At 32.6% G+C, this 21,782-nt stretch overlaps 1 protein-coding gene across 49 annotated transcripts in view; it reads left to right on the forward strand.

Moving 5' to 3' along the window:
* The window catches only part of RIMS1 (regulating synaptic membrane exocytosis 1), a 471,964-nt gene that overhangs the window by 332,579 nt on the left and 117,603 nt on the right, over positions 1 to 21,782 (forward strand). For 9 of the 49 annotated variants that reach the window (XM_072735185.1, XM_072735168.1, XM_072735249.1 and 6 more), the window contains 4 exons: positions 2,783 to 2,860; positions 3,748 to 3,837; positions 11,703 to 11,786; positions 21,230 to 21,301. The exons of 6 other annotated variants lie outside the window; for them this stretch is intronic. In XM_072735185.1, the coding sequence (XP_072591286.1) occupies positions 2,783 to 2,860; positions 3,748 to 3,837; positions 11,703 to 11,786; positions 21,230 to 21,301 (324 nt within the window). The remainder of the gene's footprint in view (positions 1 to 2,782; positions 2,861 to 3,747; positions 3,838 to 11,702; positions 11,787 to 21,229; positions 21,302 to 21,782) is intronic. 34 more of the 49 variants (XM_072735199.1, XM_072735273.1, XM_072735220.1 and 31 more) reach the window with 8 other exon arrangements.

Below are 21,782 nucleotides of genomic sequence, written 5' to 3' on the forward strand. Positions count from 1 at the left end.
TTTCTCATATAAGCATATAACAATATGATGCTTCTTTAAAGTTGAGAAGAAAAGGGGATGTAATATTCTACTGTAAATTGGAACTTAGAACCTGATACTTGATTTACATCTCATTACATCTTGGATTTCATATCCAAAAAAAATAAATTTAACTAGTAAATCTCATAGATTATGCATAGAATGCAACCTGTAAACATTTATGCCAATTTAGAGTTAATAGAAGGTAAGGAAGTAGAAGTCTGTGAAACAAACCTACACAAAGACAAACTTTGTCAAATATTTTGGCTAATAAAAAGACAGTAGGAAAGAGCTGTAACTGTGGAACATCTGCATGCAAGGACAAATGCAGAATTTACTTTGTCTTCATGGCACACGTGTTTCTGCTCAGTAATGCAAACGTGATCATGCTAATAAGAATTGTTTCAACTTCTTTTATATGTAAAATTATCCTATTGATAACTATTTCCATGTCTTCTTGTAGTGACTCAGGAAAAAAATGAGAAAATGCTAGTTTTGATTGTGAACTAGGGAAAAATATAAAATTATAAATATTATAAAAATAATCTCAAATTCTTTATAATGCTTAACTGCCCAGACTTACTATTACGTGTCTTCCTAAAAAATAGTTTGTCAATAGGAACAATGTATTTCTAAATTCAAAAATAAATAAATAAATAAATAAAGTAAAATGAAATAAATTTACACCAATAGTCTAAATGGAAGAACTAAATATATTTTTTCTTTCCTGTATTCTCTACATATAAAGTTGAAATATCAAGAGATGCAAATATAATATACTGGTAATTTCATTATTTTGTACAATCTTCAAGATACATCATTTCATATTCACTTGGGGATTTTAAGAATAAAATTTGAGGATTTACTACTTTCGAGCAAACAGGGAAAATACAATTCATTGAGCACCAAGTATAGTGTTGTCATTAGTGTACTTTATCTCAATTCTCTGGCAGTAATTATATGATGTGAATGTTATTACCCTCATTTTACAGATGAGGAAAGGTGCTGAGAAACTTTAATAAGTAACAGAGCAAGGATTCAAAATCAGATCTATTGACATTTTCCACTAAACTAGTTTTTCCAAAATTAGATTTTGAGGAGTTGGTGCTGTGCCAGTAATAGAGTGTGAGTCAAACAGATTTTGGAAACTTGCAAAATATAGTCCCTCCCTGAAGATTTAGTATGCACATCATGTTACAGTCATCATACACTAAAGAAATATATCTCATGCTGTTTAATCCATTTTCTGACTATTTATTTTAATAATTAATAAATAATATCCAATTATTATATTTATAACTGATAATGATTATAATTTGTTACACAATTAATGTCTATTTATTTAACCATTAAACCCTTTTCATAAAAATATGACCTGAAAAAGTAACGTTGTACAGAAAATGCTATATAGCTGCTTTACTATGTGTTGCATACTTTATATCTATTATCCCATTTAATTCTCTGAGACTCCTGTTAAGTGGATTTATATCCTCTCTTATATAGACGTAGGAAAAGGTCTGAATTAGCCAGGTTCATTGCCATTAAGTTGCAAAGCCAAGGTGCGAATTTAGAGCCTTCATACTATACATAAATGTTATGCTCTCTTCCATTCTGATGCACATTCTCTGCTAACCCTTGTCAAAGTGTTCCTGAATAAACCACTTTTAAATTGATTGCTTTAAAAAGTTATAGAGCAACCTGTTGCTGGAGATATTTGCCTAAGGTCAGGAGTTGAAAAGAAAACTACTGCTTGTGAAGCAAGCAGATCCTTATTTTCAGTCAAATTTGTCTTGAGTTGGTTTTCAAATATGGTGCTCTAATATATTTTTAAACTGAAGCTTTAAGAGATTTTCTTTGATTTGACCATTAGTATAAATATGAGTAAGCCAGTGGGGTGTTTGAATGTTTAGTTTGTCCTCAGCAATTGTTTATTCCCTTCCCTGTTTATTGTATTTTAACATAAGCTGAAATAGACTAGGGACTTTCATAATCAGCAGTTAAATTTGTAGAAACATTAAATTGTTAAAAAAAAATAATTGATTAACTGGATCTACCTTGCCCTTGGTGTAGTTTAGACCATCCAGAATCCCTCAGAGATTTAAAATAATTCAAATAAGGTTGGGCCTTTTCCACCATTTTCTGCCAAATCAAAATTTCTATTCTAGTTTGCATCTATTGTCCATCTCATTTGCTTCCCAGTGATAAATTTTACCTGTGGTTGGATTTGGATTCAGATGCCAGTAAATGGGAAAGAGTTCCTCCACTGCACTCACCTGATCTTTTGGTCTCATCTTTCTTTACTGCAGTGCCATCCCATGATGAGCTTTCTCCCTGACATGCTGGTCAGCTCTCTGCTTATTACTACAATGTCATATTTTAATTCCCAAATTACATAAATTATTTGGTTAGCACGTTTAGCTATGAGTTGTTTATTTCCACAGAAGCATATATAATATTAAGTCAGGGATTAAAGAGTAAGTCTAAATATTGATTAACTCAGAGTTTTGTTGGCAGATATTTTTCAAATTAAGGCAATTAAATTATAATTTTGAGTCTTTACCTTAATTATGAAGTCAAATGTCTATAGTTCCATATTTTAATAATTCTTATTCTACCCTTAAATAATTACTGTGGTTATTCTGATAATCAAAAGACCTGTCTTTGTTTGAACCCTAATAGCCCTCCGACATTTTTTTATGTCCCAATAAAATTTGCTTCATATATATTTTTCTGTTTCCTGCATGTTTGTGTTGCCATGTTCCAGACATTTTGTTAGGCACTATAAAACATTACCGCCTAAGATGCCTTTGTTAGAGAACGGTTCTCACTGGAATATTTACAGGTAAGAGCCATAACAGTGAGTCCCAGTTATAAACCAATCCTGAATCCCTTGCCTACTAAACATAACAAATTCAATTTCTAATAAAGTGCTAACCTTTTCTCTTGAAAGTAATTATGCACAGAGATTCATGAGATTAATGATATCTAAAAATGACTTTAACTATATAAAACATACTAATTCCTTAATATTTCTCAAAATGAAGTCTACTTAAATATCAGAATTCTAATTGTCGTGTCATTTATTTGTTTTGTTGATTTTAATTATGATAATTAATTTTATATTATTTTATTTTTGGATAATTTTAATGTGTGAAGCTCAGTTCTGCCTGCACATACCAAAACCAAGTCAGTGACTAGACAGGACTTTCCCCTGCATCATGAATGCTTTCACTCAAGAGTCTTGAGATTTACTGATGAAATATTGGTTAGGTAAGAACATTTGGAAGTCATGCCTTCCACTTCCCCTTGTCGAGTGTCGTGAACCAAAATAGTTGAGTCGTAAATTTTTTCTCCTCCAATGTCCTTCATTTTGTTTTGGTGTGGCATCTGTTCTTGGTAACGAAGTTTTAGGCATTTTGTTTTAGTGCTTTCTGTATCCAGTTTTTTCATAAGTAGGTGTGTTGTAGTCTCATTTTTTTTTCAATCTGAGACCCTTTTAAAAAATTATGCAAACCAATTCAAGCATAATCTTTGTTTAGTTTCATTTTCTAAACAAAATTTTGCACTGCCATCCTGTCAGCTCTCTCACACCCTTATGAACTGAATCACAGTGATTCTGCATTTATGTAAAGGGGACATTATTTTATGCTTTACTCTCTAACACGGTCTTCCTTTCTTTGTTTTCTTTGTCGTTCTCTTCTACCACTGGATGCAATGCACTGGCACTAGTGAACTGCAGCCCTCTCTTGACAGGGCTAGGAGTGCTAGTACCAACTGCTTGAGACCAGATACTAGTTTGCATTCACCAGAACGAGAAAGGTATAAAATAAAGACTTTCTTAATCTTAATTTACTATCATTTGTACTAGTGATTTTTTTTTGATCACTTTGTTTTGTTTCATGTGATTCTCACAGTTTTATTCATTCATGTTCACTTTGCTGACTGTCTCCATCTCCCCCTTCCCTTATTATACACATCTAAATAGAGATATGTGTATATGGGTAAGCCCAGGGCTACACATACACATATTTCCATTAATGTTGTTGCAAATGGTGTTGTGTAAATTGTCACTGCTTCTGGCTGCTGCTTTTTCCCTTCTGTTGCTGTTCGGTCGTTTTATTTACACACAACTCAGGGAGCCTTCAGTATGCTGATAATGTTATAGGGCCCAGAGAGTTATCCGAAGGGGATCACTTTCCTATTAGTTCCTATTAAGCATAGGTTTAAGAGCAATCTTCCCACAAACTAAAAATAAGAATTCTATTTAGGTGGGAAACTTACCTTGTAAATTTATATTCATTGCTTAGTCAACCTTCTCATTGATATAGATCAGGTTTTGCAGTAAGTTATTATTTTGACAACAAAAAAAGATATGTTTATCTTAGATTTTCTGATGCCTTACAAAAATAAGTGCACATTATATATACAAACACAGATAGTTTTACTTAACATTTCAACTGATGGATTAATAAATAATTCTGATTTTAATTCAATTGTATTCAAAGTTTTTGTATTACAGTGTTTCCTAATTCTAAGCAGCTAATTTTTCCTATTATAGTGGAATTTTCTGTCCCAGTATAAAGTTGGTTATAATTGATAGTCTTGGATGTACTTGTTATTTCTTTTCAATTAGAAGTCATTCACTGGAGATTTGTTTACTACCTCTTTACAAATCTTGAAGAAAAACAGTGATGCTAATGTGCAACCCACTTCTTCTCTTCTTCAGAGGCTGCCTTAAACTTTTCTTTAGCAATCTTTTTAGTCAGAATCTATTTGTGAGGTGTTTATTTCTGGACTTAAATAATAGGTATGGGTATACACATCCATTTTTAACTGACTGCATATGATTCTACTGAGGAAATTACTTTTTATTTAGTATTCTTTTGTATTTATATATTTTGTAATAGCAAACAGTGGAATCTAACTTATATATTATATATTTTTATATTTGTACTAGAAATTTAGGTGAAATGGCTATAGGCTCTTCTAAAATCACAGTTGAAATTGTTTTATTTTTCTCTTTTGTTATAGAATATACCTCCTCCTCAAGAAAAGAGTAAATACAAGAGTAGCAAGAAAAATTTTTTTATAGTTTTTACTTATTTTTATTTTCTTATATGTTTCCAGTTGGTATTAAAACAGAATAGAATTGCTCAATTCAGTAGAATATTCTGACTATATAACAACACCCTAACATTTTTAATATCATTTATATAGGTACTATCTACTAGAGATACAGTGCAAGCCACATGTATAATTTTTAATTTTCTGGTTGCCATATTTAAAAGGTGAAATTAATTTTAATACTTTAGCCCAGTATATATATCTGAAATATCATTCTGACATATAATCATTTAAAAACTATAGATATTTTACATTCTTTCTTCCATAATGCTTAATAGCCACTTATGGGTTGTAGCTACTATATTGGATACCACAGGTTTATTATGCTGACCTATCTAGCATGTGTTCCTTTGTTACTCTAGAAGCATAGAGTTCTCAAATCTACGTATTAGTGAATTTAACCTCTTAAGTAATATTCTTAAAATAACCTGTAGACAATCTGACTACAATTTTTGTACCGGTCATAGAGAAGTCTGAGTGTACTTACTTTTGATAGAAGAAAAATATAATTGAAAGCTATATTCAGTCTATATTATTAAATAGAAATTCTCCATTAACAAATGAAAAAGGACTAAGTGGCGGGAATTGGTATGATCAATGATCTTTAATTTATGTGGTTAACTTCGTTGCCAAGAACAACATAAAGTGAGCTAAGTTTTCATCAAGAAAATTACACAAGTTGTAGATTCTTATTGGTCTGGAGGATAAGGACCTCAAATGCCGTTTTGTGCCCATACCTATCAGCAGCTTTGAAGCAGAACATCACAGTATCAACAGTGGTGACTTTGTTCTCTTTGGAAAATGCATAAAGTCCCAGGGCAGAATGTTGCAGAGAGTAGGGAGAGGGAAGTTTAGAGGCTTGTCCCAGTTACTTAGTTTCTCATATTGACCAGAGAACTTCTTATATGAATGTCTAATTTATACACAGGACATAAAATGTTAAAGAAAATTTTTTAAACATAATTTCATATTCTTAAAATAGTGACATGTTTCCATGGCCTAATGAACTATAAAAGTTAAATAATTTACTGATTCTAAACCATTTTAATGAATGTTTGTATGCTGTTGTACCAACCCCTCCATGCCCTTTTCTGAAGTATCTTCACTAACTTGTAAAATGAATGAAGTTTTGTGTCAGTACAAAGCAGAAAATTGTCAAAGCGGACTTGATATCCAACACCATAGTTCACTAATGATTCAAAGATGAAGGGGCACCAGGCACAGATGACATATTCTTTTCTTCAGGGAGTCCCAAACCACCAGATCCATTTTTTCTCTCTTATTAGGATGGTTTGGCCCAGGTTTTATAGTGCGTGTAGAAGCACTGTTTGCAAAGGAAGCCATTTCCATTTTTAAGTGCCTTCATTATGTATTCTGTTGAATACACAATAACAAACACAAGTATGAATTATCCCATTGCTGAATCTAGTCATGCTTCATAAATCAAATTTGGGGTTTATTTACAGTGAAAGGTTTAGAAAGACTATTTCCTACTGAAGATGTATATATTTTCACTAGCAAATATCACTGAATGTTTACAAGGAAGGCTAGTCAATGTTTTTTAACTTTTCCTCCATCTTTATTCAGGGAATGTTTCACATCATTCATTCCCCCTCGTGCCCTGTTTGGGAAGGGGTAGGTTACAGGCCTACCATTAACCTTTTCTTTCTCAGGCTTTAAAACAAATTATTATTTAAATGTTCAGACACATTTATTTTTAGAGCCATGGGAATAGTTACTTTTCTTGGATGCTTTATCTTCTTTCTTGACCTTTCATAGAAACCATAGCCTTACTGAAGGTTTGTGAAAAGGTAGTCTCCACTTACTGCCTCCATTTTTTACCTCCTAGTAAATCCTGCAGTCTGACTTCTCCTTACCATGGCTCTATCATAGTACTGAAATTCCTCCAAGAACTACACTGGCTCCCTATATCAGCGTCTTACAACATTTTGTATTAACCACCCTGTCACTTGAACCTCTCCCCTCTTCAGTACCCTCTACAGATTTTCTTTCTTGTACTTTGTTTATGACAGTCTCCTCTTGCAGGCTTCACTTCCTTCCCACCCCACAAAGATAGGTGTCTTTCCTACTTCCATCTTCAGTTTTCTTTTGCCCCACTCATTCTGCCCCTGAAATTGTACTTCTATCAAAAATTTGCATCCCAATACATATGAAGGCAATGCTCCACTATAATTGACCAGGCCAGAACTTTCCCTTGAGTATTAGCTAGGTCTGAATTTCTAAACAATTGCCGTTTCTGTACACCAGAATGTCTAAATTAAATTCATTATGTCGGTTTATATCCCATTATAGCAAAAGACTTTCTTTTCCTAAACTTTCCTTTTATTAGATAGCTTTGACATATAACCAGACACATTATCTGGAAACATTTTTCCTGGTCCTTCACATTAAGGAGTCAGTAAATCCTATTAATTCTCTTTTGAGAATCTCCCAAACAGATTTCTTACCTTGATTGTGTTGAATTATATTATAGCCCTTCCCTTGTCACTCTTGCCCCATTAGTTTTTTCATGACCTTTATTAATAGTTTTTATTCCTTTTTGTCTCATTTTCTTTCCACTAAAATTAAAATATCACTTTTTCCTTTGTTGTATGATTAAAAATTTTATTTTATTTTATTTAAGATTTTATTTATTCATGAGAGACACAGAGAGAGAGAGAGAGGCAGAGACACAGGCAGAGGGAGAAGCAGGCTCCATGCAGGAAACCCAACGTGGGACTCGATCCTGGGTCTCCAGGATCATGCCCTGGGTTGAAGGCGGTGCTAAACCACTGGGCCACTGGGGCTTCCCTGATTAAAAATTTTAATGTCCATTCTTCAAAAATGGATATCAGATAACTATAGCTTTTATAAAACCTTTCTAAATTACCCGCACCACCTACTCCCATACTTCCCTTTTGTGAATCAGAATTATTCACTTTCTTTTCTGGGCCCACATAATATTATATACTTCTATTAAAACATTATATTTTACCTAGTAGGGTATTTGTTTTTTCTGCTATATTTTATTCCTGGAAGATAGGGATCATATCTTATTTGTCCTTGCCATCTCTGATAGCATTATTGTTTTTTACTTAGTAAATGCTCAATTTGGAGATTTAGGGGGCTTAAAAATACTCCCATTTTCTGTTCCCAAATTTGGGTCTAATTGTGAGCTAGACCCAGGAACTAGAAGATGGGAGATCTTAATATCACCACAAATGCAATGGACAAGTTTAATAGCTGTGACTTTAGGTCTACAGGCTTGCTAATAACCCACCCCAGAATCAGTTAGATTCACTGAACCACAAGACAGGTTCAGGCCCAGACCTCAGATCTTACAGCTGTTTTGAAGATTTGTGTCCTGCAGTGTTTGCTGTTTGCAGGTAGCTTGATTTGGAAGGAGTGATCCAGAAAGGACTAAGTCACCTGTGCCTGGTCCTTTAACACAGTCACTGATCTCCTAAGACAGTCTTCCTTTTTTGAGGTAGAGTGAGACAAAGGGTAAAAAGAGACAGGAGCATTGCTTGAATGAATTTCACTCCACATGGAAACATGAGGCCTAACAGAAAGGAAGTACCTACTTAAAATGTAACAAATATAAATTGAATTAAAATAAATAAGCTTTGTTTGTTACTTATACTTTGTTTCAAAGTATAAGTATCTATATTAATTTTACTTTAAAACAATACTGGGGAATTTTTTTTACTTAATTTATTTTTTATTTCAAGTTTTTATTTAAATTCCAGTTAGTTAACATAGAGTGTAATATTAGTTTCAGGAGTAGAATTTAGTGATTCACCACTTACATATAACACCCAGTGCTCATCACAAGTAACCTCCTTAATAAGCCCATCACTCATTTTTTAAAGGACTAAAATGAATAGTGAGATCAGACAATAAAAATACCTTCTATATAATCAGTCATCTCATTTTTTCAGGTTTAGCTTCTAATATTACAGTAGTTCACAACTATTTCTTACTTGTGCTGCTTATGAAGTGAATGGTTACATTTCCGTATAATTTCTCTTTTAGAAAATTGAGCTGCTTAACCATATTCTGCCAAGAGATATGTGCCATTGAAAGAAGTGTACATATGCAAACGTAAATAGTAATTGCACATTTAAACACATCCACATTTGTTTTACAGTGTATCAGTTCGGGGGGGGGGGGGGGGGAGACATGACATAAGAATCATTTAATTGCTTACCAGAACCTGTCAATTCAAATTCCTTTATATCTCATTAGTGAGTCCCTTCATCACTGTTAATCTCTTAGTTAAGGTACTCATTATTTCTTACCCGTAATAATTTACTGTCTACTTGGGCATTCACAAATATATGTTGATTACTTTTTCTGTACCTGTCAAAATGAAACAAAAACAAACACTGGAGTTCCTTATGCAAGGAGCTCACAGCCTATTAATTCAACCCCTCAACCATCAGAGTGACCTTTCTTCTACTATGATCACAGGGAAAGAGATGAGCTCTGAACAAATAGAGGGTCCTAAATTAATGGATTGGGATGCCTGATATTGAAATAATAATATTGTAACTAACCAGTAACTTCTAGGTAGGCTATTTTGGAAAGAGAAATTCAAGAAGGAGCTGGTTCAGCTTCATGATTAATAACTCCAACATAGCCTGCCATGCTACCTTCCAAGATGAAAATGGAAGTTGAACCCTGTGTATTTGGCTCAAGAACAAAGAGATAAAGATCCAAATTTTGGCTTTTTCTTCTGTGTTGTAGGAGAGAAAGAAGTTGCACATAATTTGAAAGCATATAATATATACTAGTATATTTGAAAATCACAAATGTATCATATTAAAACTTATGTGATATCTAGTCTCTGGATGAAAATTGAGTATAAATTGATCTTGCTCCCATATTAAATATATGAGGAAAAAGCAAATTGATTTCTTATATTTTTCCGTATATCAGCATATTCAGAAGGACTTTGAGTGTACAGATAATATATGTATTATGCTACATATTTCATCAAAAATTACCTTTTAATAGCTTGCATTCACAGTTGCTTGTTTCCAAATGTACACCTTTTCCTTTCGTAGCTTTCACTGCATGGTTCATAATTACAGCATTTTCCTTTACTTTTTAGTTTAAATAAACACAAGGACTGGAATTTTGCCTCAAGAAGCAAGGTTACTCATGATCCTGTCAAGCTAACATTACTTAATTCTTTACAGAAAAGATACATTAACTATATTTTTAGTGTTTTTCACATACCATAAAAACTTCCAACACCATAATTTTTAACATGACAGAGTACAACTTAATGTAGAAGACACTGTGATTGTGATTATTTTCAATTACTTAAGAAATATTTTTCTTTATTTTTTCTGCAGAACAAAAGTCGAGTAAAATACATTTTAAAGCGGTTAGATTGGACTGACCAACTATTTAATCCAAAATTATTAAGTAATTTAAAAGTAATGCAAGGTACTTTTAATTTCACAAACATGTAACACATTTAAGAGTATATGTCACACAGTTTTCTTTTCTGCCCAAATTCTGCTATTGATACCTTTATTTCCTTCGCAGCTTCCTTAAAGCTCTGTTTGAATCATAGTGTAAGGCTGACTAATTAAGCACAAACTTCCAAGGAGCTTTCAGAATCTAGTATCTGCTGCTCTCAGATATCCTGGTCATATGTTGACAGCCCTTTGCTGCTTTTGTCCAGATAATAAATCCAGTAAGCCAAGTGAAATGGCAAAGAAGATGGCTTTTATTTTTTTTGAAACATTAGGACTAGTCTACTTTGGATAATAATAAACTCTTACAGCTGGATGAGTCCTTAAAGACCATTCAGTTATCCCTTCTTGCATACAAGGAAGTAAATATCCAGAGGAATTATCCTGTTTAAAGTATTCACACCTAATATATAAAATTTTCCAAATCTGGCCTGTTTAGTTCTTTATTGCCTCTATTCTGTTTCAACTGGGTATTTGTGATTTCTGCATAAACAGAATCTCAAGATAGTTTAACAAAAGAATGAACCAAGATTCAAATTTTCATTTAACTGTTAATCACAAAAAAGTATTATTATAAACACAGAAATAGAAAACTGTGCTTCTGCTTTGTATTAAATTCACACACCTCATCTTTGCCACTTTATCCAGTAATTTCAAATAAGCATCGGTAGCTTATTAAATCTGTTTTTTATGAACATAAGCCAAGTTCTTAAGGGTGCATCTTTTTTTAACTTAAACTTATGTATATGTGTGTGTGTGTGTGTGTGTGTGTGTGTGTAGATATGTATCCACACAAGCACATTTTAAAAGAACAAAATTACACATAATAGATTTCAAACATCTTCCCAAATAAACTGTTTCTATTCACTTCTAGGGTAACAAGATTTATTTTCTTACAATATTATAATTTATTTGTCTAAGGCTTATCAAAATCAAGAGTAAATTATGGAGCAAAGATTCTACACCTTGCCTTTTTGGGGTGCTTTTCCAGTCCTATTGTTCCATATATTATTTTGTTTTAGGAGTTACTAAATGTCCTGTTTTTTCCTGTCTTGTTCATTGGGCAAACAGGGGTAGATGGTCCCCCTCCCTAGATAGGAGACGACCTCCTAGTCCCAGGATTCAAATCCAGCATGCATCTCCGGAGAATGACAGGTACTAGCCAACTCCTCCTCACAGACAAGTGGCTTCGACAGGCTTATAGGTCACCAAGTGAAAGATAACCAAGAGAAATGTTGGTTATTATATACTTCCTTTCAGGAGCCAGAATCAGATATGTTGCGATCAATAAATGCATCCACCGTTAATAAAGCACCTCAGAGTGTTTACTGAATTCAGGGTGGCATGCATATGGCATAGTTTAAACACAATAAAGTCAGATTCAGTGGAAGAGTTCTGTTTTAAATCAGCATTTATTTCAGTGTTTTGATTTTCTAGAAACATTTAAATATTGCTTTGATTTACACATGAGTAAATAAAAATTTTCAGGTGCTTAAAAATATGATAAAATCTGTCACAGAGCCTTTCTTTGTTATTTGGTTAATGGTTTAATCTCTGTTGTCTTGTGTTTTTTTGTTGTTGTTTTTTTTTAACTACACAGACTTGTTAATAACGAAGTTTAGGTTTGTGGGAACATTAAAAATGTCTGCTTTTGAAATAGAATAACTGGTTCTTATATATTATATGAATATGGTATTTTTAAACCAAATATTGTCAAGGGCTAGTGTCAGTCTACAAGGTAGGTCTTTGAAAATAGCATCAGTCCTTTGAATGTACTTCATGCTGATATGTCAGAAATGCTGTGTTATCCTTCTCACAGGCATAGCTAACCCAGTTCTCCTGTTTACAGTGCTTCTTATATATAATTTTTGGCTTTAAATATCTGTTTCTAACTGATCTCAAGAAGTTATTGGATGTTTGAGGTGCTTCTAGTTTAAGGAGAAATTCAATCAACACATTGGTAATATTTATTTAAGTAGATAAGTATATCTGATAGCTCAGAAACAGAACAACTAGTCATGCAAGTATACAAGAGGTTTCTGTGGTTCATTTCCAATATGTGTGGGTATAGATAGCAGAGTAATTGCAATCTTAGTTAAGAGTGATGTAATTTTCTTTCTGTGTCTGTAAATAGTCAAGATATCTTCAGGATTCTGATATGAAAGAAAAACTAAACCCTGTCACTCAGAAAAAATTAAGTCATTTTACCAATGTTGGAAAGGACCACAAACTGGTAGTTTATAAAGACTTTAAGAATATTTTATCATGTTTTAATCTTTAAGAAATTTACCTTTTAATATGATTTGTGTATTTGAAATTTAAAACTAATTCCTTCTGCTATTATCTGGTATCTAAGATAGAATTTTGGAGAGTAGAGAAGTTAGTCAAATCTGAAATCTAAAAATTATTATAAATTTAAAGTATTTTCTATCCGAATATAAGGTATCATATAAATTAAATCAAAACTTAAATCCACATTGCTACTCATCCATTCAACAAATATTTATTGTACCCTGCTATGTGCATTCTTATTATGGCTAGAGACATAGCAGTGTTTAAGAAAAGCAAGATTCCTGCCATCTAGGAACTTAGAATGTCCTTTTATAAAACACAACTCTGGAAAGCCTTTGAATGTATTCCAAACAAATGAGTCAGTGTATTTCATCTCATGTAATGACTGTGTGAGTATAAGACAATTACATATCATGGTCTTTATAATGAATATAAATGTAAGTTTATCAGGACACAAATTAAGCAAAATGGGAATCCAAATAATTCTTTCTTTCTTTCTTTCTTTCTTTCTTTCTTTCTTTCTTTCTTTCTTTTTTTCTTTCTTTCTTTCTCTCTCTCTTTCTCTCTTTCTCTCTCTCTCTCTCTCTTTCTCTCTTTCTTTTCCTTTTCTTTCTTTCTTTCTTTCTTTCAAATAGTAGTTTCAGTTCTTAGACACATGAGGTTAAAATTAGTTAAAAATTAGTTGTCATTTAGTGACATATGAATTAATTATGTTATTCAGTTTAATAGAATGTATATATAATTTTATGGGTAAATTTTAGAAGCAGAAATGGTCCTTTTAGATAAGATCACTAAGGAAATTTTTACTAATACATAATTCTGAATATATATTTTATGTTTTTATTACAACTTATTTGTAAATAAGATCTATGTTAAACCAAAAGACACATTTTATTTTTTTTTTTTTAAAGACACATTTTAAATGGCTTGACAACAGGATTTCTTACAATAGGGAACAGAAAGTTATTTACAGTAAACTTTTATTAAAATATAGGAATAATATATACCCATAGAAATAGCTGAATCAACAGATGCTAAGTTCATTAAGTAGCCATGTCAATCACTTGACAAAACATAACACTTGCATTTTACCTCCTATCAGTTTTATTTACTTCAGTTTCTACCAATTTCTAAATGAAGTCAACCTAGCATCACATTTGGAGATAGTGAATGCTCATAAGAATTTGGGCATCATTTGACTTTTGCCCTAGGTTACTGGTAACTAGGAAAATATTCTAAAATCAATGACAATTTATATAATCAGCCTTTGGATGTCCTGTATCAGAGTCATATTTGATTATTTTGAAAATAACAGTAATACAGAAAATTTTGCTTAAGAAGGTTCTCTAGTGAGTTGGAAAGCATTTGATTGCCCACTTATTTCTTACAGCATAAATATACATGTGGTTACCTGTGCAAGTGCACTCACATGAAATTTTAATGTGCCATTTTCCCACAATTTAATTTCAGTTTTTTTTATTTTTTAAAGATTTTATTTATTTATTCATGAGAGACACACATACACAGGGAGAGAGAGGCAGAGACACAGGCAGAGGGAGAAGCAGGCTCCATGCGGGGAGCCCGACGTGGGACTGGATCCCTGGTCTTCCAGGATCACGCCCTGGGCTGAAGGCGGCGCTAAACCGCTGGGCCCCCAGGGCTGCCATAATTTCAGTTTTAAACAATCTTGATGTCATATCAGGTTGTATAATAGATTTATTTGTAATTAACATGGAAGTAGGTTTTTCTAGATCTAGGAGGATTTCCTAGAAGTTGTAGGATGTTTAGAACAATGATGAAGAAGAATTACATAAATTTGGAGGCCCAGGGAATGATTTTGGCATTAAAATTATAGAGAAAATTTCCTTTCAGTTTTATTACTAAAAATGCAAAGACATTTTAAAAAATAATCATTCCAATAACAAAAAACTTTGTAAATGGTATTATTTTAATATATAAAAAGTAACTTCTATGAACTTGCTTGTACATAATTCTGTTTATGAATTTAATAAAAACTACATCTACTTGTAGCTTCAAAATAATAATTTTTTTATTTTGCAAGTTAGAAAAAAATGTATTTTAATATACCCCTGACGCATCAAGGTTCTGAGTTTAGCACTCACAGTTGAATTAATCATTCTTAAATATGAAAGGCTAGTATAAATAATCATAATTGCTATTATCTAATTCTCCTTTATTCTTGGTATAAAAGCGTTTTCAGAAAAATTCAATGTATTCTTATTGGTACATTTTGAGATGTATTTTAACACTTCATTAGCTTGAAGTTACTAGCTTTAATGAGTGATTGAGAATATTTTTGCATCCTTTAAAATACATGATAACTTTAAGGTGTGTGATTTAAATAAATACTAAAAAAAATAAAATAAAATAAAATAAAAAAATAAAAATATTTGAGGAAATAACCCTGTTTTCGAGAATGTTATTATTGGCAACAAGTAAATTATTGGAACAAGTAAAGCATCCCACTGTGTTACAGATTAATTCCTGAGTCGCTAAAGTAGTTCTTATTTCTTTTGTAAATAATCCTGTTTGTATAGTTTCCCAACATTTGTCAATTAGTAGCAGCTACTTGTCCATTAGAATCTCTGATGAAAATGTCAAATGATTTTCTTTGATTCAAACTGAATGAATAGTCTTCCTCCATTAAAAATATTTCTGGAATAAAGAGATTACCTACTTTTTTACAGAGTTCATGGCAGTTGCCAGAGTGATGCAGAGTTAACGTAGAACCATTTATAAATGCAGTACATTACTTACCATTTTTATTTGCATGATAGCATCATTTGTTACTTGTGCTTTTCAAAAATGTTCTTTATTTGGATGAATGAAATATACTTATCCACTAAAATACTTAAGTCTGTTTAATAGCTATAGTCATGTACATAAATATCAATACTGTACAAAATGGTAAAAGCATCTTAATTGCATGCAACCATCTTCACTGCATATGAACATTTCTTAGGTAGATTCTTATTCAAATATAATGTTTTCTTCCTAAATTTAAACAGAACATACTATATTTTCATTTTATTATAAAATGGCTTTAAATAGGGGTACCTGGGTGGCACAGTTGGTTAAGCATCTAACTCTTGGTTTCGGCTCAGGTCATGATCTCAGGGTTGTGAGAGAAAGCCCTGCATTGGTCTCTCCCCTCAGTGCAGAATGTGCTTAAAATTCTCTCCCTCTCTCTCTTTGCCCCTCCCCACCAACTCAAGTGCTCAGGTGCATTCTCTCGCTTTCAAAAAAATAAATCTTCAAAAAAAATAGCTTTAAGTAATACTACAATTTTATTAACATATTCATTTTAGACCTTAATAGAATTGTAATATCTTCAGAAAAGCTGTATTTACCACAAAAAAAGAAAAAAAATGTATTTACCAATGTCTTCAGAGAATTGCTCTAATTGAATTTAGTTACTGAAGAGGAAAGGAAAGTAGCACAGAAATAGATTTTACCAATTACTTGTCTTCATTAGTACATTTTATGAATCTTCACATTTAAATTAATAGAACAATAATTAAAATGGAGTTACAAGGAATTAGATTTAAATAAGAACACTCCCACTTCTGATTATTACTCTTGCTTTGATTTAATAATAAAATAATTGTTTTACCTACATTTGAATGTAGCTTTATAACTTTTAAAGAATTCCATTTGTGCCCTGGGAACTAAGAATCATAAGGCCAAAACCATACAACCATTAAGTTGTGAAGTGAAAAGAATGCTCAGTATTTCTGATTCATGCATGTCTAGAAGCATTATTTATGAATAATAAAATGATAAAATATTTTAATGAACAAAACATGTTAAAACCTAACATAAGTAAGGCATGATGGAAACACTACAACTGTTTTGTTCACTTCTCTCCAGGGGCCCCTCCAATAAACATCAATCATTCAAGTCACTGGAGGACAGATGGGCAGAGAACCTAAGGACATGAGAAAATGAAGGTGGTGTCCTCACCAACTAATTATGTCCCCTCTTACCTTGCATAAGTCACTTAAACCTTATGGAACTCTGTTTCCTCATCTGTAAATTTAGGTAGTTGTAGGTAGTCTAGATGAATTCTAGCATCCCTTAAAACTAAAATTCTGTCTATGCTGCCTTCTTGCAACATGATAAGCATTTTTCGGGCCAATAATAATGACTGATACTTCATTATACATAAGGCTAATGAAATAGCTTTTTAAATGTATGATATTTTGTATTTTACTGAAGGCCAGAAAACAATAAAAAGTTATATTTCTAAATTTACTTGATTTTATGTAAAATGAATTTTATAACCCTAGTTTTTTATTTATTGTAGTTTTTTATATTCTCAAATTACAGGATAACACTCAAAAAATTAATTTTTAAGCCATTCATTCAGTAAACACTTCTAAGCAGCTACTATGTGCTATGTGTTGGTGTTATAGTGATAACTCAGATGCCATTCATGATCATAAAAAACTTAGAGTAATGTAAGGTAGAATGTAGTTCATTTCACCATGATCCATTTTATAATCATATGATCAATAGTTTCAATAGTATAGTACATAAATATAGTTTGATCTAATCTTTCCTATTTCACGTTTCACAATCCTCTATTCTAAGAAATATCTGTGTTTAAAAATACTATATATTCATAGCAATAACAGGATTTGGAGTGGAAAAGATAATAGAATTTCCTATTCTGTTTCTTGCTTTACATTGAATTATTACAATTAAGTGTATATTATTTGAACTAAATCTGAAGATCCTTTTAAGTGGTTAAAAAGAATTATAAAGACCTGTCCTTTGTAGAAATCTTTAGATGAATCTTCAATAAAAGTAAGTTTCTATAGCATTTGGAGAAAAAAGATCATTCTTAACAAGAGAGCTAAAATAGAAATTAAAAATTGGATGTATGAACCTCTGCATGAATTTTTGTCATCCAGTTATGGAGTACTGAGGTTGACACTATTCTAGATGAATGAGTCTTCACTTTTAAGAAACAAACATATGTTATTATCTGTTTAAATAATACTTTTATAGCACTTACTGCTAGCTAGTTCTAAGTAATGCTGAAACTACTACAAATCCTTGTTCTGTGTAATGTCATAAAAACCGTAACACAAATACTAAGTGATACTCAAAGAGTTAGAGTTGGCAAACTTGTGATGTGATAATATTATCTCCACTTCACAGGTAAGAACAAGAAACACAGGCATGGAGTGGTTAGATAACTTGACTAAAATCACCCAGCTAGATAAAAACAGGTAGTTAAACCCAGACAGTCTGAGTCCAGAGTCCATGCTTTTAACTACTGTGTGCCAGTGTCATTTACGCCACAGATGAAGTATGTTCTCTGCTGTTCAGATTGTGGAGTCTCCTTTCACTTCATGGTTTCACATTTAATGACTTTATGAGTTAGAGAAAACTATTTAATCTCTCTAAGCCTCAATCTTTTTATTTAAAAAAGATATAAAAGAGTAGTATCCATATCATTAGATTGGTGAGATAAGATGAATTAATGCAGATAAAGCAGTCAGGTGTACAGCAAGCTCTCGGTAAATGTTAGATATCATTGGTATCATCCTCATCATTGTCATCATTACTCTCATTATAGATTATTGTGATAATCTAGTATGTGAGTATATTATTAGGGATGAGAAGAGGAGGGAGAGTTGAAAGTTTTACAGGAGCAAAATCTCAGTTGAATCTAGAAAGATTAATAGAAATTAGCAGGGATAAAAACAGACAGGTTCTAAAAGATGCCTATAAACCTTTTCATTATGCAGTAGGAGAAAGTTTGTCAAAAGTCTATGGGATACTGCATTTAAGTCACCAACCCCCACGCATCACCAAATTTGTCCTCTGACTCTTCCCTCTCAGCACTTTGCCTTCTGGTCTCCTTACTTTGTTTCAACATACCAAGGACACACCTGTCTTAGAGCCTATGCACTTGCCATTCATTTCCTGAAATACATTTTTCATAGATATGTAGGTGGCTAACTCCCTGGACCTCACCTTATGTTGCCTATTCAATGAATCCTTCCTGAATTTACCCTATTTAAAATGGTGATCTAGATTTGCCCTCCAAACCCCACCCTCACATACATTTCTGATCCTTCCTGTTCTCATGGACTTTTTGTTGTTAGCATTTATCACCTTCTATTACACTATACAATTTACTTCTTGAGAGCTTTTTGTTGTGGTGGTACACTGTCTCCTACAGATAAAATGTTAATTGCTTAAGACAGAAGAATTTTTATTTTCACAGACATAAGCCAAACATCTAGAACAGTCTGACATAAATACACATTCAACAAATATTTGTTGAATGAATAAATGAGTGAAAACTTTTATGACAGTGAGTTTCATGTTACCTAAAACTCTGCTCTCATTCTGTTCTCACTCTGCTCGATATGAGAAAAGGAACATTTGTCCTACCAGTCCCGGAGCGTTCTTGGGACAAGGAATAAATTTCTCTTAATGGTATATTTTTATTTTGAGTTCAGATGCCTACTGAACTCCTGCTATGTATATACCTTCCTTCCCTTTGCTTTAGGGACAAGCTTTCCTTCCCAACAACCATCTCCAATCGATTTTACATGTGTGCCATGTACTTCTCTACTCTTCCACACTACAGTTCTCTCTCCTCATCATAGGATCAACAAAGTAAATTAGAATATCAGAGATACTCCTTTAGTATGAGGGATTATGTCTTCGTGCTTCCCTAGGCTTAAACCACATTTTGTAGTTTCTACCCTTCTTGAGCAAAGGTGCAACCCAAAGGCATACATTAGAATCAACTTCATCCCTTCACTTTGCTGGATAGTACGTGACAGAAATAGGTTAGGAGCCAGACATACTTACATTCTTTTCCCAGCTCTACTTCTTACTGATTGAGTAGCTTTGTCTTGAGCCTGTTTCCTTATCTTTGAAATGAAGATGACCATGAAAGGATTGTCATGAAGGTTAATACATCAGTGCCTCCCTCAGGACCTGGCATAGAGTTATCATTTTATATATCCCCTTTCCAACAATTCAAGGAAAGTGGCAGGTGAGAGATGTTTCTCTCCTCTGCTTCAACCCTTTTTTCATTTCTCAGAAGTGAGATGTCATAGTAACAGAAGACCTGAGAACACCCAACTGAAAGCCTAAATTGGAAAGGCAACACAGGGTGAGCCCAGTTTTGGGCAACAGCAAAAGAGATGGGGAGAGAGGAGCAGCCCCAGAAGTCTGTATGCCCTGTGAAGGTGGACTTTATCCTTTGATATGTTATTACTAGTGAGCTTGATAGCAGGGCTTGGCATATATGTGACACAAAGATTATCTGGCATTAGTAAGTAATGACAGATAGTTTTCTCTTCGTTGTTGGGAAGAAGGGATATCAGGAAAGAAAAATAAGGATAAACTGTAAAGAATCAACTATTGAGATAAAAATATATAGTTATCAAGGTAAAAATGCATATTACTTTTTATGGTTTCCCTGGGATTCTTTTTAAGGTCTTAGTTTCTTGACCATAATATATTATATTTATTTCAAATATATAGTAGCTGAGATACATTTTAGGTCAAATAGGCATATATAAGCTGCTACTTAGGGAGGTAGGCTCTCTATATAAACATTTCTTTGGGAAAAGACATTTCAAGTTCCAAATGTTCAGTGTACATATGTGCTTCTGGAACATAGAATATATTGAGAACTTTATTCTTTGGTTTGTGATATGTGGTTAGCTTTTTAAAGTGCTACATGGTTACAAAAGCATGTTTGTGATAACTTTGGAAATAATTTTAATACTTGATTTAAATAAAATGATTATGTGAATCATATTTCTCTCTAGTATTTTTCTTCTCTTCATATTTTGTGGAGGAAGAACAACAAACAAAATATCTTTGTAGCACCCTGTTCAACTTGTAAATGTAGAGGGCACTTCACCTCTTTGTAGTCTTTCAGCACCTAAACCATTACTGTCATCACATCCATCATCACTACATTGCTCCACTGGACTTGTTTACTCATTAGGAAAGGCAAAGTTGCTCGGCAGGGGTTCCTACTAAATCATTACTGCAGACAAACCTGTCTAGACTAAGAGAGTTTCAACTTCTTGTATCTCCTGTTGGGCAACTTGTGTCTTCCACTCAGCACCAGTTCTGATTTTTATTTATTATTTTTTTTTAATTTTAAAAAGCACCAACTGACAAAACCATTTAAGTAAGATAGTTGTCATTTCTCATGTCTATTGCTTTGATCATTGTATGATATTACTGTAGCTTTATTCATCATATATTTTGTATTTCTTTAACATTTCATTCCACAGGCACTCCAGAAAGTCTGACAGATCTAGCATCCAAAAACAGACTAGGAAAGGCACTGCCTCTGATGCAGAAAGGTAGGCTTGGTGTTGTGCTGTGTAGCCATCTTCTATTTCAACTGATAAATTCAAGGGTGCCTTCACTTATTTTATATGATCAGTTCATAAGCACAGATTGTGATGTTTAAAGACATTCATGTAAATAGATCTCTTATATGGGAATAGCCTTAAAAAACAAGAGAAGGGTAATTTGAAGGTGGCCCTTAAATTTTAGGGTTTAAGAAAAATCTCTTCTATTTCTCTTAGTGATCATGCTGATGACTAAAGGAGACTAAAACTGTACTCATTACTATTTACATATTAGGACATTTTAATATTTTGTTTCAGAGATTATTTAAATATTATCAATGAATGTAATACTTGGAATATGCAAATATTTTGAGTGTTATTTATCTGAATGATGTCATCTTTTTTAAAAATCTCTTTTCTGCAAATTGATCCAAGATTTCTACTTGTCTATAAAAGATATTTGTTGAGTTAATGTAAAAATTAATGGAAT

The sequence above is a fragment of the Vulpes vulpes genome, chromosome 1 (genome assembly GCF_048418805.1).
Source record: "Vulpes vulpes isolate BD-2025 chromosome 1, VulVul3, whole genome shotgun sequence".
Lineage (NCBI taxonomy): Eukaryota > Metazoa > Chordata > Mammalia > Carnivora > Canidae > Vulpes > Vulpes vulpes.